The 13,800-nt window shown below is 36.6% G+C and overlaps 1 protein-coding gene across 3 annotated transcripts in view; it reads right to left on the reverse strand.

Moving 5' to 3' along the window:
- Nucleotides 1-248: 248 nt before the first annotated feature.
- The window catches only part of INPP4B (inositol polyphosphate-4-phosphatase type II B), a 220,868-nt gene continuing 207,316 nt past the window's right edge, over nucleotides 249-13,800 (reverse strand). For 2 of the 3 annotated variants that reach the window (XM_040581804.1, XM_040581824.1), the window contains one exon: nucleotides 5,592-6,971. In XM_040581804.1, the coding sequence (XP_040437738.1) occupies nucleotides 6,797-6,971 (175 nt within the window). In that variant the 3' untranslated portion in view covers nucleotides 5,592-6,796. Of the gene's footprint in view, nucleotides 5,572-5,591; nucleotides 6,972-13,800 lie in introns of those variants that run through there. The other variant, XM_040581815.1, reaches the window with a different exon arrangement.

The raw sequence follows: 13,800 nt of genomic DNA on the forward strand, positions 1-13,800 counted from the left end.
TGGAAGTTGTAGTAAGACTAGGAACAATAGGAACAAATTAACTTATGGCCATTGCAGGCTTTTTACTCTTGTATCACAGCTTTTCTTAAATACTTGCTCCTAGCAGCGATGAGACCTGTGGATGGGCTTCATCCAAACTGGATCCTTTAGGAGGGAACCCACTCTCAGCGTCATGTACAATGTGCCCTCTGGGCAACACCACCATAATGAAAATGAAAAATGAATAACAAACAAAAAAGTCAGAAACATAAAAAATAAACATCACATTTATTTAAATAAAAATATACACACAGTGTACAATGGACATGGCTTACAGACAGCAATGAAATAAAAAAGCTAAATCCTGAAATAGAAAAAAAGAGTTGAATTGCTATAGTTGTGCTTCGTTTCTCTGAACAATCACATACTATGAAGTCCTGTAATGTTACTTATACATAGCCTCATGTGCTCCAGAGTGTGCGACAGGAACATTACAAGGTACAGCTACACGAAATGAGAACAAGTACCAAAGTAATTTGGGATTTTAGAAATTGTAAAGTCGGACTGTTCCTAAGCAAAACAGAAGTGCTGAAAACTTTTGAAGTACTTTGCATGCACGGAACGAGTACAAAACACCACTGCCAATAGTTACAGATCTAAGTTAAGAGCAGCATGGTCCAAATCTCACCACTCCAGACTCCACAGATCCAGGGCGCTCTATTATCACAGTCAGGTTTCCACCATAACTCTTTCTCCCTGTCAGCACGCAAACCCCATACTTTATGTTTCAGCTCTTTGAAATATGGAAACATTGGTTTACAAGTGTTCTCCATTTTATTTATTCTGATTTATTAAGCTTCATGCTTATTTGAGCAAATGCAAGTTTTTAATCTTGGATCATGAGTATCATGCTGAAATTCATTGTTGTTATGTTATATTATTCAGCAGACGCAATGAGAAAAAGAGCAAATAAATGTTTGAGTGCTGCAGAGTGTAAGCTGAATGCTTTGGCAACACAACAGTTGATGTGTTACTAAGGAAAAACGTTCTAAAGACTGAAGTCTGGGATTTTTTTTTCCTTTTTGCTTTACAAAAACATTTGTGTGTGGTTTTTTTTTTAAAACATGCAATTTACAAGGTAGTTTTGTGTTTTGAAGAACAGTAAATTATTTCAAAGCTCTCTGATTGTGAACATTTGTTTTTAAGCTTCAAATAAGTGAAAAGCAAGATGCAAATTCATGTCTCATGGCATCACCTGTACAGCACACTTCTTTACAATACAAAACCCCCATAAATATAGATATCAGTGCTTTCAAGTTTACAACATAGCCAACTGAAAAAATATACATTAAAGACTGTTAACTGATTAGATACATTATTTCATGCAAGTAATTTTTCTGCATAGTTTTAAATGCAATTTATTTATTACACTTGTTGATGTTCAGCACATTTTCTGCTTTTTATAAGTGGACCATAGGATTTCCTGGAACTTGTGTTTAAACTAGAAATAAAAATTAGCTTATTTTCTGAAGCTCTTTATAGGCATATTATACAGTGGGCTTCAAAATGATATGGTGCACTTCCTTATACCTAAATTACTCATGATGATTTATAATATCATTACAATGCATTTCACTGCAAATAAGTGCATTTTCATCAGGACTGAATGATTTAGACACAGAAAGTGTTTGTTAATTTCCTTATTTCACTTACGTAATGCCAAAATTCAGACAGTACAAAAATCAACATTGCAAAGGACTTCATTAAGGCTCTTTCTCGGTTCATATTTTGTTTCAGCTGTCCTCCTACATTATTTGTTCTTTATGACACATACATTGCTAGTACTCCATCAAAATACACAGCTTCACATACACAAAAATCAGATAACATAATTAAAAATTTCCTTTTCCTAGTTGCTCCATAAAAGCCAAAGTACAAACATTAACAAGAACGTATTTCAAATTCCCCAAAAGAAGACTTCAGAAAAAAAAGACTTGCCTGCTTAATAATGTCAGGCCTATGCATGTTATGTATTATAACAGTATTAATCTCTGAGAAAAAAATTACTTTAACCTTCTGTTCCTTATTTTTTTTTTAGGTATTTTATACCAGCTCTCTACTTAGACACTGGTCTGTGGTACAAAACCCCCATATAAGCACGTAATGTATTGTACAAATAGTCAAAGCTAGAAGCCCTTATTTCAGGATTCCTTGATGCAGATCCTGACGACCTTATTTCTACAAATAATGTCCTCTGTAAGACAGGAATTGGCTTTAGATGCCAGATATATTTCTGAACGTTCATCTTCTAGCCCTTGAGAGCTGCCCTCCCCTCAAAGCAGCTTATTTTATGCCTTACAAAAGTTTTAAGAGAGCAGATATGGAACATTTTTCTGTGCATCCGCCATCAAAATCAGTATGCTTCCCATAACCCTTTGCAAAACAATTTGTGTAGGTTGCTCATAAAAATTCATTTGCTTAATTTTGCTCCTCTGATATTCACAGTGAACTACAAGGATATGTGCAAGACCTTTGGGATAATTTAACTCCTCTGTTAGGTATTCAAACAATGCACAGGGTTTGAAGCAGCTTCTACAAAGAGTAAATGTACTCCAAGTAATGTAACTATCAACCTGCAGCAAAACCCTCTTTGTTTCTTCATAAAAGGCAAACCAGAAAAAACACTAGTTTCGAGTCCATGCTTAGCTGACACATCAGCTTTCATGATGCAGCCTTTGCCGGTGCAGTAGCCCACTGAAGGCAATGACCAAACAAGGAATCATTTGAGCCTGTTTCAGTACTGAAGCAACACAGCTCTTCAAGGAGGCTTGCAACCACGGCACCGGGTTTTACAACGGTCTTGTATCCTACAAAAAGATGTTCCAATCAAAAAACTAGCTTGAAAAAGTTCAGCCTTATTGAGCACAAAACTCAGCCTACTCTTCTGTAATGGCCCAAGCTCAATGAAGTTTCACTGCAGCACACTGATGTGGGTTTTGTTTTTTCTTCTCAATTATCTTTAACAAATAACAGATTATTTAATTTCACAAAATCATACTGGGATTGGCTGCTAAAACAAAAAGTATAGTAATCCAATGCCTATTTTGCCTTCATCAAAAAAGTGGCTTTGACATGGAAAACATTTTCAATATAAAAGTAACGTGATAGTGACAGTGGCAATTTAGAACCCAAGTAGGATTAAAATGCTGAGAGGAGATCTTGAAAGACTATTTGCCTGATAAGAAAGTCTATAGAATTTCATATTTTGAACTTGAAAGAATGTCCACGGGACTAAGATAAGGAATTATAGGAACCTATAGTACCACCAGTGAATACCATCCCCAAGTAGACTTTTACAGATTGTTTCAGAATAACTGTAGGAAGGGCAGCATTCTCTGTCATACTTCTGTGGGATTAGTTCAGAGGTGCATGAGGAATTTATCACTATTTCTAAACTGTACATGTAGGGGTTTTTTAAGCTAATGATAAACGTGGCAGATACCGAGGGCTAGTGCGGCAGTCTGACAGAACAAAACATCACTTTCCTAGGCAGATTTATGTTCCATAAATCCACAAAAAAGTTTTGTACAGAACAACTTTGTTACAGTTAAAGACTCAAACACAAATTTATGCAAGCATTCAACCCACCCAATGAGTAATGCCCACTTCTACTGGTACACACCAGGAAAAAATCAAGGCATTATATTCTTATCTACCTGAGCTCATCTGTGATGCAATGCTAACTCTTCTGACATCTATTGCTGAAGTAATACATACCAGAAGGACAAATAAGTCATTCATGATAGCACATAACTGAAATAAACAACAAATGCACCAAAACACTATTTAAATTACCTACTTTACCTTCAAAAAAAGTTCGAATTAGTTAGATAAATATGTTGTATAGGTGAATTCCTGGCTTCACTGAAGTACATGAACATTGGGAATGAGGATGTCTCTAAGGCCCAAAGCCTGATCTTGCAAATACACAAGATGGGTTTAATTTTATTCACACAATAGATCATTTCCACGCAATCACCCAATTAGAGTTTTCAGAATCAGGCTCTTAAATATGTATTTTCATTAGTATAGTTACAGATTTATACCAAGTAATGGGCTTATGGATTAAAAAGAACAAATTGTAACTCATGGTGCATCAAGGTTTCTTTGACTTTCATAGGAGTAAGCAAACATTAACTTCTTTATCCATGGCAATTACAGATGCTCAAATTCCTAGTGCAGTTTCATTAGGATAAAATTCTCACACTTCTGCTCTAGATATTTTTTTCTCTAAATGAATGCATTACATAAAGGTCAGTAACCAGTGAATACTTGAGGTTTTTAAACTGTATTACTCACTGGGAGGCAGAAGAAGGCAATAAATAGATACAATTAGAAAACACAAATGTTCTTTACAAGACAAATTTCAGGACTAACACAAGCTGGCAGAAGCATTAACATTCATTTTTAAAGCTGATAGTTCTTCATCGTAGAGTGTCTACACGCAGCATTACAAATTTGATAGAAATCAGCTGCAGTGGCTAACTAGTCCTAATACAGTAGGTTACTCGTATATTTATCTTAGGCTCTGTAATAACATACATGTTTTTATAGCCTAAAGATACTTGAAGTCCTCTATATACAACTTATTTTCCCTACCACTAAAGAAAATTTAGTTCTAAGGGTTTACAGAAGATGGGAGTATGACAGGTCAGGTTCAGGTCACCTTACTTGAAGAATTAATTCCCCTGATTTCAACGTGATTTATGTGAAAGTGAAGTGAAATAAGTGGTATTTGGCTGTGGTACAGAAAGCCAAGAATGACACATCCAAATGAACTGCAAAGAATCAGAATGGAATTACTGAAATTACAGGCTGTAATTACTAAAAACATATTATGAAGTTACCATTCTTATGTAAAGAAGCTAAATACAACTACCAAAATCATACTTAGCCCAGGTATTAACATGAGCATCTTTCATAAACACCTCCGTGAAGGATTTAATTGTTAGTGATCAAGACCTCAGTGCTATGCTGGCGCCAGAAAAAACTATTTCCAGCAGTAAGAGACCCCTTATATCAAATCTCAGGTTTTGGTTTGGAGTCTGAATGCCACCTTCCAGACGGCTAACCTCAGTTCCTACAGCAAACGACATCTCCCTTCTTAATCTTTGATCAAACAACCCAGATAACTAATTCCAGCTGGCTTATGAGTCACTAAGCTTCAACTTCACAAAGAACAGTTGAATATATTTGGTTTTGAGATTATCCAGTCCATTGCTTTTTCATGATATTTTATTCCATAAAAACTAACTGGAGTTATTTTAATGTAAAATGATAAAACCTGATAAAAATAATACCTCATCTGGTTACACATTCCCAATTAATAAGTCATAAACCGTGAGTTTTATATTCACTAATTAGCTTGATGTATGTTCCTGATTACACTTTTGTTAAACTTAGGTGTCAGCTTTTCCATATGTCCCTTCTGGAGGTCTGTAGTACTTTGGGAAAGCCATCAGCTGTATCATGTTGAATGCATACTTTCTGCATTTGACATTCTTCAGTACATTCTCTATGCGGCATCCTTCTCTAGTGAAAGGGGGAAAAAGTACAACTTCATGAAACACAGAATAAATAAATATGCTTTATTTGTTCATTGCAGAGTTTCAGCAACAGTTGAAGTAAAAATAACAAAGATTCAACTCTACATTTTTGTTCTCCACAAGTGATGATACATCTTACAAAATTAAATCCAAGGCCAGGCCCAGTACAGTTATTGCCCTCAGAAATAGGTGATAAGATTTTTTCCCCCCTAATATATTTGTCCTTGAGGTTTAAAGTTTAGTTTAAAAAAATTAAATACTTTAATGATACATTTTGTTCTAATTCCAGAAATATATTTGCTTTTTAAACCTTCTCATACTTTTTTTCCAAATTGTTTGCTATATACGTGAGAGTACACTTTGCCCTAAAAATGCGTATTCTAGGAATAAGGCATTTTATTAAGTCTGGCCCTAGAGATCTGCGAATGAAAGTTTCATCTCTGCTTCATTTCCCATATGTTCAGCTTTGCAATGAAAAAAAAGAGAGAATGGCTTTTCAAACAGCCCAATCCAACTCTCTGCTTTATAAAGGAAGGATGTTTGTTCACATACAGTACAAAAGTCACAAGTGCCAAAGTGGTGCATCAAGACATAAACAGGACTTTGTTAAAAAGAATATAAAAGTGTCTTGAAAGCAAAAGAAACTAAAGCAACAATTACAAACAGGTTAATTTCATTACAAAACAGAACTTACTCTATTCCATTTAGTTACTTGACCAAAGAGGGTTAGTTGTAGCAAAGAAATAATCATTAGTTAAACAAAAAAAGATCCCATCAGCTAGTAACAACGAAAATAACACAATGGAAGTTAAGTCTCACAAACCACAACCCCGTAATATTTATCTAGGGGTTAGTTTGCTCTGTGCAATTTTTTTTTTTTTTTGTCAGACTAATTACTCTGGAAAGAGGGGTTCAAGCATTCAGGATTCCACATCTTCTTGTATACAGTGACAGCATTGTAAGTGGGCTTTCTTTGAGCTAATTACAGTGGGAAAACTTTACCATGAACAGAAAGAGCAAATCAATTCACTCAATGCATAGTATACTTCTTAGAGTTCAGAAAAAAATGACCAAAACATAGTACATTTCAGACATTTGTATCTTAAGGATGAATCCTTGGGGTCTGAGATTGTAGAAATATTACAGCATAATTCCTTTTTCTAAAGTTAATTTGTTGCTGTTTGTAGAAAAGAAAGGAACACAAGTGAAGTTTATTGATATTTGGCTAATAGCAAAGCAAGACTTAAAATAAGCCACACAACCAGCAAGTGTGAGCTGACAAGCAGCAAGGCGACAGGATAGAAGTGTCGAGAAGTTGGCTTGTTATCAGTTAGACAGCCTGTTTCGGGATCATCCGATTCATTCAGTGCTCCCTGGGTTTGTCTGCTGTTAAACAGGGGAAGTTAGGAACAAATAGAAGAGCATTTAAACAGCAAAGAAAGCCAACACGTAGGTATTTTGACAAAGTGAAACTATATAGTAATTTTGATGAAATAGATATATGCTAAGTACTTCCAATATTTTTATTGTGTTTTACAGCTGACATGAGAAGCACGATGACTAGGTGGCTGCTGTTAAGCTTTCTAGGTGTCTCAGAGCAGTGTTCATAAGTTAATGTTAAATAACTTATGAGATGAACTATACTATCACTAAAATGAACACACACACCAAACAGAAATGAAATAAGTTAAAAAAAAATAAATTAAGGAAGCAAAGGAAAAGATCACAAATATGTCACAATGCAACACTGACAAAATAGTGTCTCCATGGTGTTCACAGGCTTTTCAGTCCTGCTTCACTATCTATTAGGAAATATATAGGCAGAAATAGAAAGGGCACATACTCTTTTTTGAAAGAATTAACAACTATTCTAAAATAGTTTTAAATAACGGTAAATTGACTCCTTCAAAAATTCATCAGTGCTAGTGACTCAGTTTTGAAGTCAACATCGGTTCGTTTTCTTTAAAGGCTCACACCTACACTCCTGTAAGAAAATTACCTGTATCTTGTTCAGTCAACTCAGCCAGGCACTAATCTGCTAACAGCAAAGTGCTACTGAACCACTGTAAGTTGCGTGGTCACTTTTCTACCAGAGCAGCAGGGATATTTAAAAATCACTGCCAATCTTTCCTATTGTAGTCTTGGTAGCTTCTCTACAATTAGAATTATGCATATTTCAACTATATGTCTTAAATCCCTTTGAACTTAATTTTATTTGCATACACTCAGGAGACCTGTTTATGGACTTCCTTTAGGCAGTAAGGACTAAAATTTTAATTTTTCTATTTACTATGAATATTCTGGGATGAAAAGATAACTCACTGTTTTTCTCTGTGGATTTAAGAATATACAAATATATCAGATTACAGCATAGCGCTTTTTCAGAAGCACATGTCCCAAGTATGCTGTTTTTCAAGAACGAAAAAGCTGGCAGGCCATAAAGAGGCTGTAGGACAGTAAAGGCAGTATCACACATCCCCAGGTAAAATGAGAAGAGTACATCAAAGACAGCAGCAGTCACTTCATCTACAGAAAGCCTGCCTTTCTGACTCGCGCGTTAAAAGGCAACGTTGAGCTTCTTGAGCTTGGATAGCAAGAGAGGTGCAAGAACTGCATTTAAAGGTGGGATCCTAGGAACAGGGCTGCAAAAAAAACCATTCCTTGCACGATTTTCCTTTTAAAAAAGCCTTCCATAGGTTGTTTTTAATGTCTTTCTTTGCTTTGAATATTCAATCTGTATGTCACACTAATAATAAAGGACAACCCATACTATTTTTAATAGCAAAATAAAGATAAAAAATAAAATCCCTAACACTTGAATCTAGGTCGAAGCAATTATTGGTGTCAGTGCGTCTGCTGCTTTTGGTTTACAGTTTTCAAGTGTCCATGGATAGAACTTGGACAGACCTCAAACAGCATTTTAGACAAAATCATCTCAGAAACTGTCAAGGAATGAATCTGTCTGGTATGCTGACTTTGTCAACACTGTGGCTTACGCTGAAAGAAATAATTCTGTATTCCGTATCAAGACCACTCCAGTTAATGCCTTTGCCCAAGGGTCCATCCCCAGACCTTCCTTCCTCTTCTGCTCACAGTGATAACGTTACCCTTTGTGATCAGTTGCGAGGACTAACTCTATTACTCTGATAATTTTCTCCTTTATTGTTTATTTCAACTTTTAAAACACGCTGCTTGCTGTTTTTCCTTTTCTTAATCTCTACAGGACCCCACAAGTCTGCCTTTTTCACATTTTTGTGCCATCCCCTCAGCCCTCTTCCAGGTAAGCCTGCTGGTTTCTGCTTACCCCCATTATGCCCACAACTGAGAGCTCTAGCTCATCCCTCAGAGCCCCACGCACAGCCACCGCATTAGCCACTGTTCAGTACTTCATTCTGGAGAGCCTTAGCTTTGCACGCCAATGGTTTATTCTAAGCAGGCTGAGTTACTTGCAGGTTGCCCCAACAGGGATGAACCCTCCTATTTCTGTGGTGTGCCTTGTTCTATTTTGCTCCACGTCTCATTGACAGACTGACTGTCTTTTATCTGTTGCTACAAGTCCCATTAGCATCGGTGAGATTTATGCAGATGCAATGATGGAAATAAGAGATAAAAGCCATTTGTTCTTTTTTTTTTTTTTTTTTTTTTTTCCAATAGAAAAGCCTACAGTACACTTATTCTTTGATATGCTGAAAAGAATGATCAGTGTCTTTCAACATAAGAAGTCCTATCTTCCTGCCAGGAAAACCACAGTGAACAGCTGATGCACAGGGACTTCTGTTCCACAAATTAGTCACATCACTCTATGCATGATTCAATAAGACATCCTCAAAATAGAGCAAGAGGATCTAAGTCCATTATTAGCTACCTAAGAACAGGCTGAGCAGAATACCTAAACATGCTTTTAATTTAAGAGGAATATTTGATCACGGTCAGATGCCTTGCTAAGCTTTGCTAATGCTTTTCAATGCACTGTAGTGACAATGTCTTCTAACACATCTTAAAGTGTTCTCCGCAGTGACTAATGTATCTAGTTAAACAAAGCGAGGCCCTACACCCTGCTGTCAGCGGCATGACAACACTGCTTCCCCTGGCTCATCAAAACCTGTACAAGTATTACTGCAAACAGCATGAATGCAGCTGGTGCCATGTCAGCTGGATTTATTTGGTTTCTGACTGACACTCATCACAACCAGAACAGAATGACGGCTGACCCTATTATAGCGTGAAGGTACAGCCATTGTTTTGGATGTTCTCTCCATCACAAACTAACAGCTCTGAACTCACACCAAAGGGAAGGAAGATGAATCCCAAAATACCCAGCAAGTTTTTAGTTCACACACGCAATTTTAAGGGGAATAGTGAAAGCTTCTAAATCCATAACATCTGGGGTCACGAACACCTCTCTAACCTATAGTAATTTTTTTATTCATTTACTTTCAAGTTGTTCATTTGAGGCTTACAACACAGCAGAATACATCTTAAGAGCCAAGGGTGCTGTAAGTTTAATGATGATATAACCATTTCAGTCTGTCTTCTACCCCACTTGCTGTTTTATCATCTTAAACTCCTATTGGGATAATGCTGCATGCCTATCAAATGAGACAAAGGCAAAACAGCAGGTATTTTCTGTTGTTTTTAAATTCAGATGACAGATCGTTCGAACCTCTAAGCAGTGGAGCAGAGACAATGAAATGGTGTAAGGAAGAAGCCTCTCAAGAGCCCTTATAAAGTCAAGCACACATCCGAGGGCACAGTCTGGCTTTTGATTATCAGTCATGCTGACATCCCCGCGCAAGGTTTTTGGAGATGTATTTTAACACTTTGGATATATGCTTCTCTTGTTAGAACTTTTCCAGCTCCAACTATTAATGATACTAGAAATGCTATGTTGTCCTAAAGCAGTGCTTCACGTAGAATAGATAGGCAGCTTTCTATCAATGCAAGGATCCTGTGTGCTAGCAGTGACTTCAGTCTGAATTCACGTCTTACAGCACGCGTACTTTGGGGGAATTTTCTTTTTTTTTGCAGACAGACTCAAGCAAGCAGTTTCTGGGCCTGCTGGGTTTTTCTTGTCAAACTCCAGTGCTGACACAGAAAAATGGCAAAAGTGAGATGCTTCTTTTTAATCCCATCCAACAATAGCAGCACAGATGTTTCTGCAAATAGAAGGGATTGCTAACAGTTCTCTATCTTACACAATTTTGCTTACTTACCTGTTTTTTTATTCAAGACTATCATAATCCAGAACTTCTAAAAAGCAGCTTCTCTAAAGAGTGTTTTCAGCCCTCTCAAAGATTTTAAGCAGAATACTGTCTTGGAGAGAAAGCAGCTTTATTTCTACATTAACACATTACTGTGATTCACCAAAATGCTTCAAAAGAAAAATCAACTGTTTCAACATGCAGCACTACCGTTCTAGATGGTAGCCTTGACTTTTTCAAAGGGGAAAGATGAGATTCTTGTGAACATCTCCTGGCCGTTATGAAGATGCTGTACTATAAGATCTAGAAGAATAAAACATGACTCAGAAGGACATAAATAGATCTCAGCCTAGTCCTGGAGGATTGCTGAATCAGAGCAGAACTCAGATAAAATATATAAAGAAATATTGTGTAACAACCTTTTATGTTGAAAAATCAAGTTGATACAATGAAACCTCCAACAATTTGTAAAAAAATATATAAAAATGTTTCTGCATTGTTTCAAAATGGAAAACATAGGAAGGGAACCATCAGAGAAATTCTTCTGTATCAATGATCTTTACAATAATTCTTTTTCTGATGCATATTGTTGTCACTAACAAACAATTTGTTCCTCAAATCTAGATGGCATTAAATAAAGTCAAAGATGCTAGAAATCAATTTTTGCTGCTTATGTGTTCCTATAATCTCTAATCTGGTCCAAAACAAACAACTGGCATTACTGAAATTGTCAAGCAGTCTCAGATCTAAGAATACTGATGAATTCAGTCCGTGATTTGGAGACAACTGATGTTTAAACACACACCAATACAAACAATCTGTTTATCAGATTGTCATACTAATGCCTCTCTTTTTGTTTTTCCTTTTGTACTGCAACTTTTTTTTCCTTATTCTTTTTGCTTTTGCCAGCACCCTCTATGTCCCTATTCCTTTCTTCTCTCCCTTGTTTAGTTAAAACACATTACTTCTCTAATGCCATTGTTTAGGAAATAAAAAAGAGAGCACATCATATAACATGAAGCTTGTCCACTGAGTTTGACCAAGCAGTAGATTCATGATTTAGCCACCTAGATCTTGAAAAACAGTTAATATGCAGTAATTCAGTTTTTTGTGCTCAAAACTATAGCACTGTATATGGGTTGGTTCTCAGTCTGTCCAGAGAAAAAGATTCCATTTTGAGGAGCTGGTCAGAAACAGCAGGGTACTGGAGGCTCAGCGATGGTCACGGTACAGATTTAAACAGCACAATGGTTCAGTAAAGAGCAACAGATTATTCAACACACTATCTTGCAGAAGAACTTAATAGGAGGCAAGCAGACACTTGGTCTTAAACTCCCACAACAACATCCAGGAAAATCCTGTTATCTTATGCTATCACATTGATAGACACAGATTCTTTGGAAGAAACGGTGAAGACAAAATTCAATTTAAACAGTTGCTCTCTTTCCCTCTGTTAAGTATGTGTTCTCATTGCAGTCAAACTAACTTTAAATGTCCAAAGTTCCTACCAATTTCATCAGCTTAGCTATTCTTGAATTTCCAGGGGCAAGTGCAAGAGAGGCACACCCTGCACCTGCAGGCAATAAACCAGTACAACTCACTCCTGCTTTGGGCTATGGAAACATCTCCCTGCAATCCTGCTCTGCGGCATCTTTTCTGAAAGATGCGGAGTCTTACAGATTGAACCGGGTATTCACAATTTGTTATCTGATCGTGTGTCCTCTCTAGATTAAGATAAGGACATTTAGTTAACTCTGAGACAAAATTTAGGAACATATCCATACTTTAAAAAAAAAGAAAAAAGGCATAAAAGCATGTGCTCATCTATTGATTACTAGCATGCAATGATAAAACACCACAGCATCATTTGTTTGTTCACATGATTACAATTTCATAATAACAAGAATTGTTCCCAAGTTAGATATTCTGTTATTTGCCAAAACTTGCGAATTTAGCTAGAGCTTGACTATTGTTTGGCAAACAATAGATTTCCTGAAAATACAGCACAGGTTAACCAGGACCTATTCATAACATCAGACCACACCTGACAGTTTCAGCCCAAGAAGGAGGAAAGTTTAAGAGAAATATTTTGACTTCTTGTTTATGAAAGCAATTTTTGTTTCAATATTTTCCTACACTAGAGAAAGCCAGAGAGAAAATGCTGAAATATTAAATGCTAGGTTAAACAGTTTTAGTTTGTCTAGATAGCATTTCAGACAGATGTGAAAAACAAAAATTTCCAATTTGGTTCATTCTGTCTCAGCATTTTTGGCTCACCACAGAGCAAACCCCCTACTGTTTGTCCATGTTTACTTTTAACATAGCAGAAGAATAAGTCTGAAGAATAGATGAAAGGGCAGCTTCAAGCTTTATATCTAATATGCACAAAACATATGCTATTTGATAATATACATCTCCATCAGTGTTAATCCCAGAACTTCAGAAATCTCTGCTGATTGCAGAAGAGTGAATATTTTTATTTGTGACTGATAAAGAACACCTGCAAAAATGTTTTTCTCTCGCAACATTAAAGAGTAACTATGTGGTAAAATAGTAACATTGACAAAATTGATACAGTGAAACATAACAAAAATAAACAAAAGACTCCACAAACCATTTTCCTCACTGCTGCTTTCAAGACACCTACACTAGCAGTTTAAATCCACACTCAGCAGTTCCCCACTGCTGCAGCTGAACAGCAAAACCAAGTTGACGTTCTGTGCCTGTGTCCCCTTATCTGCCAAAAGAGATTGCCGACCAGAGGCTGCCACATAGGAACAGTCCCTTGGTCATGCCAGCTCCCCAGCTGCCTTGGAGCCACCCAGGAGAGTGCTAAAATCTGCCAAAATAATACCAGGAAACATTTAATAATTTCACTATATAAAATCACTGAGATCACGTCCTAGAAACATTCCCCAGTGGTTTTAATTTACAAATACAGGCAGAGGCTTCAAGTCCTGCAAAGTCATTCTGGTAACTGTGTGAGATTAGCTTCAGAACTGGAAAGAGATGGG

The sequence above is a fragment of the Falco naumanni genome, chromosome 1, assembly GCF_017639655.2.
Source record: "Falco naumanni isolate bFalNau1 chromosome 1, bFalNau1.pat, whole genome shotgun sequence".
NCBI lineage: Eukaryota > Metazoa > Chordata > Aves > Falconiformes > Falconidae > Falco > Falco naumanni.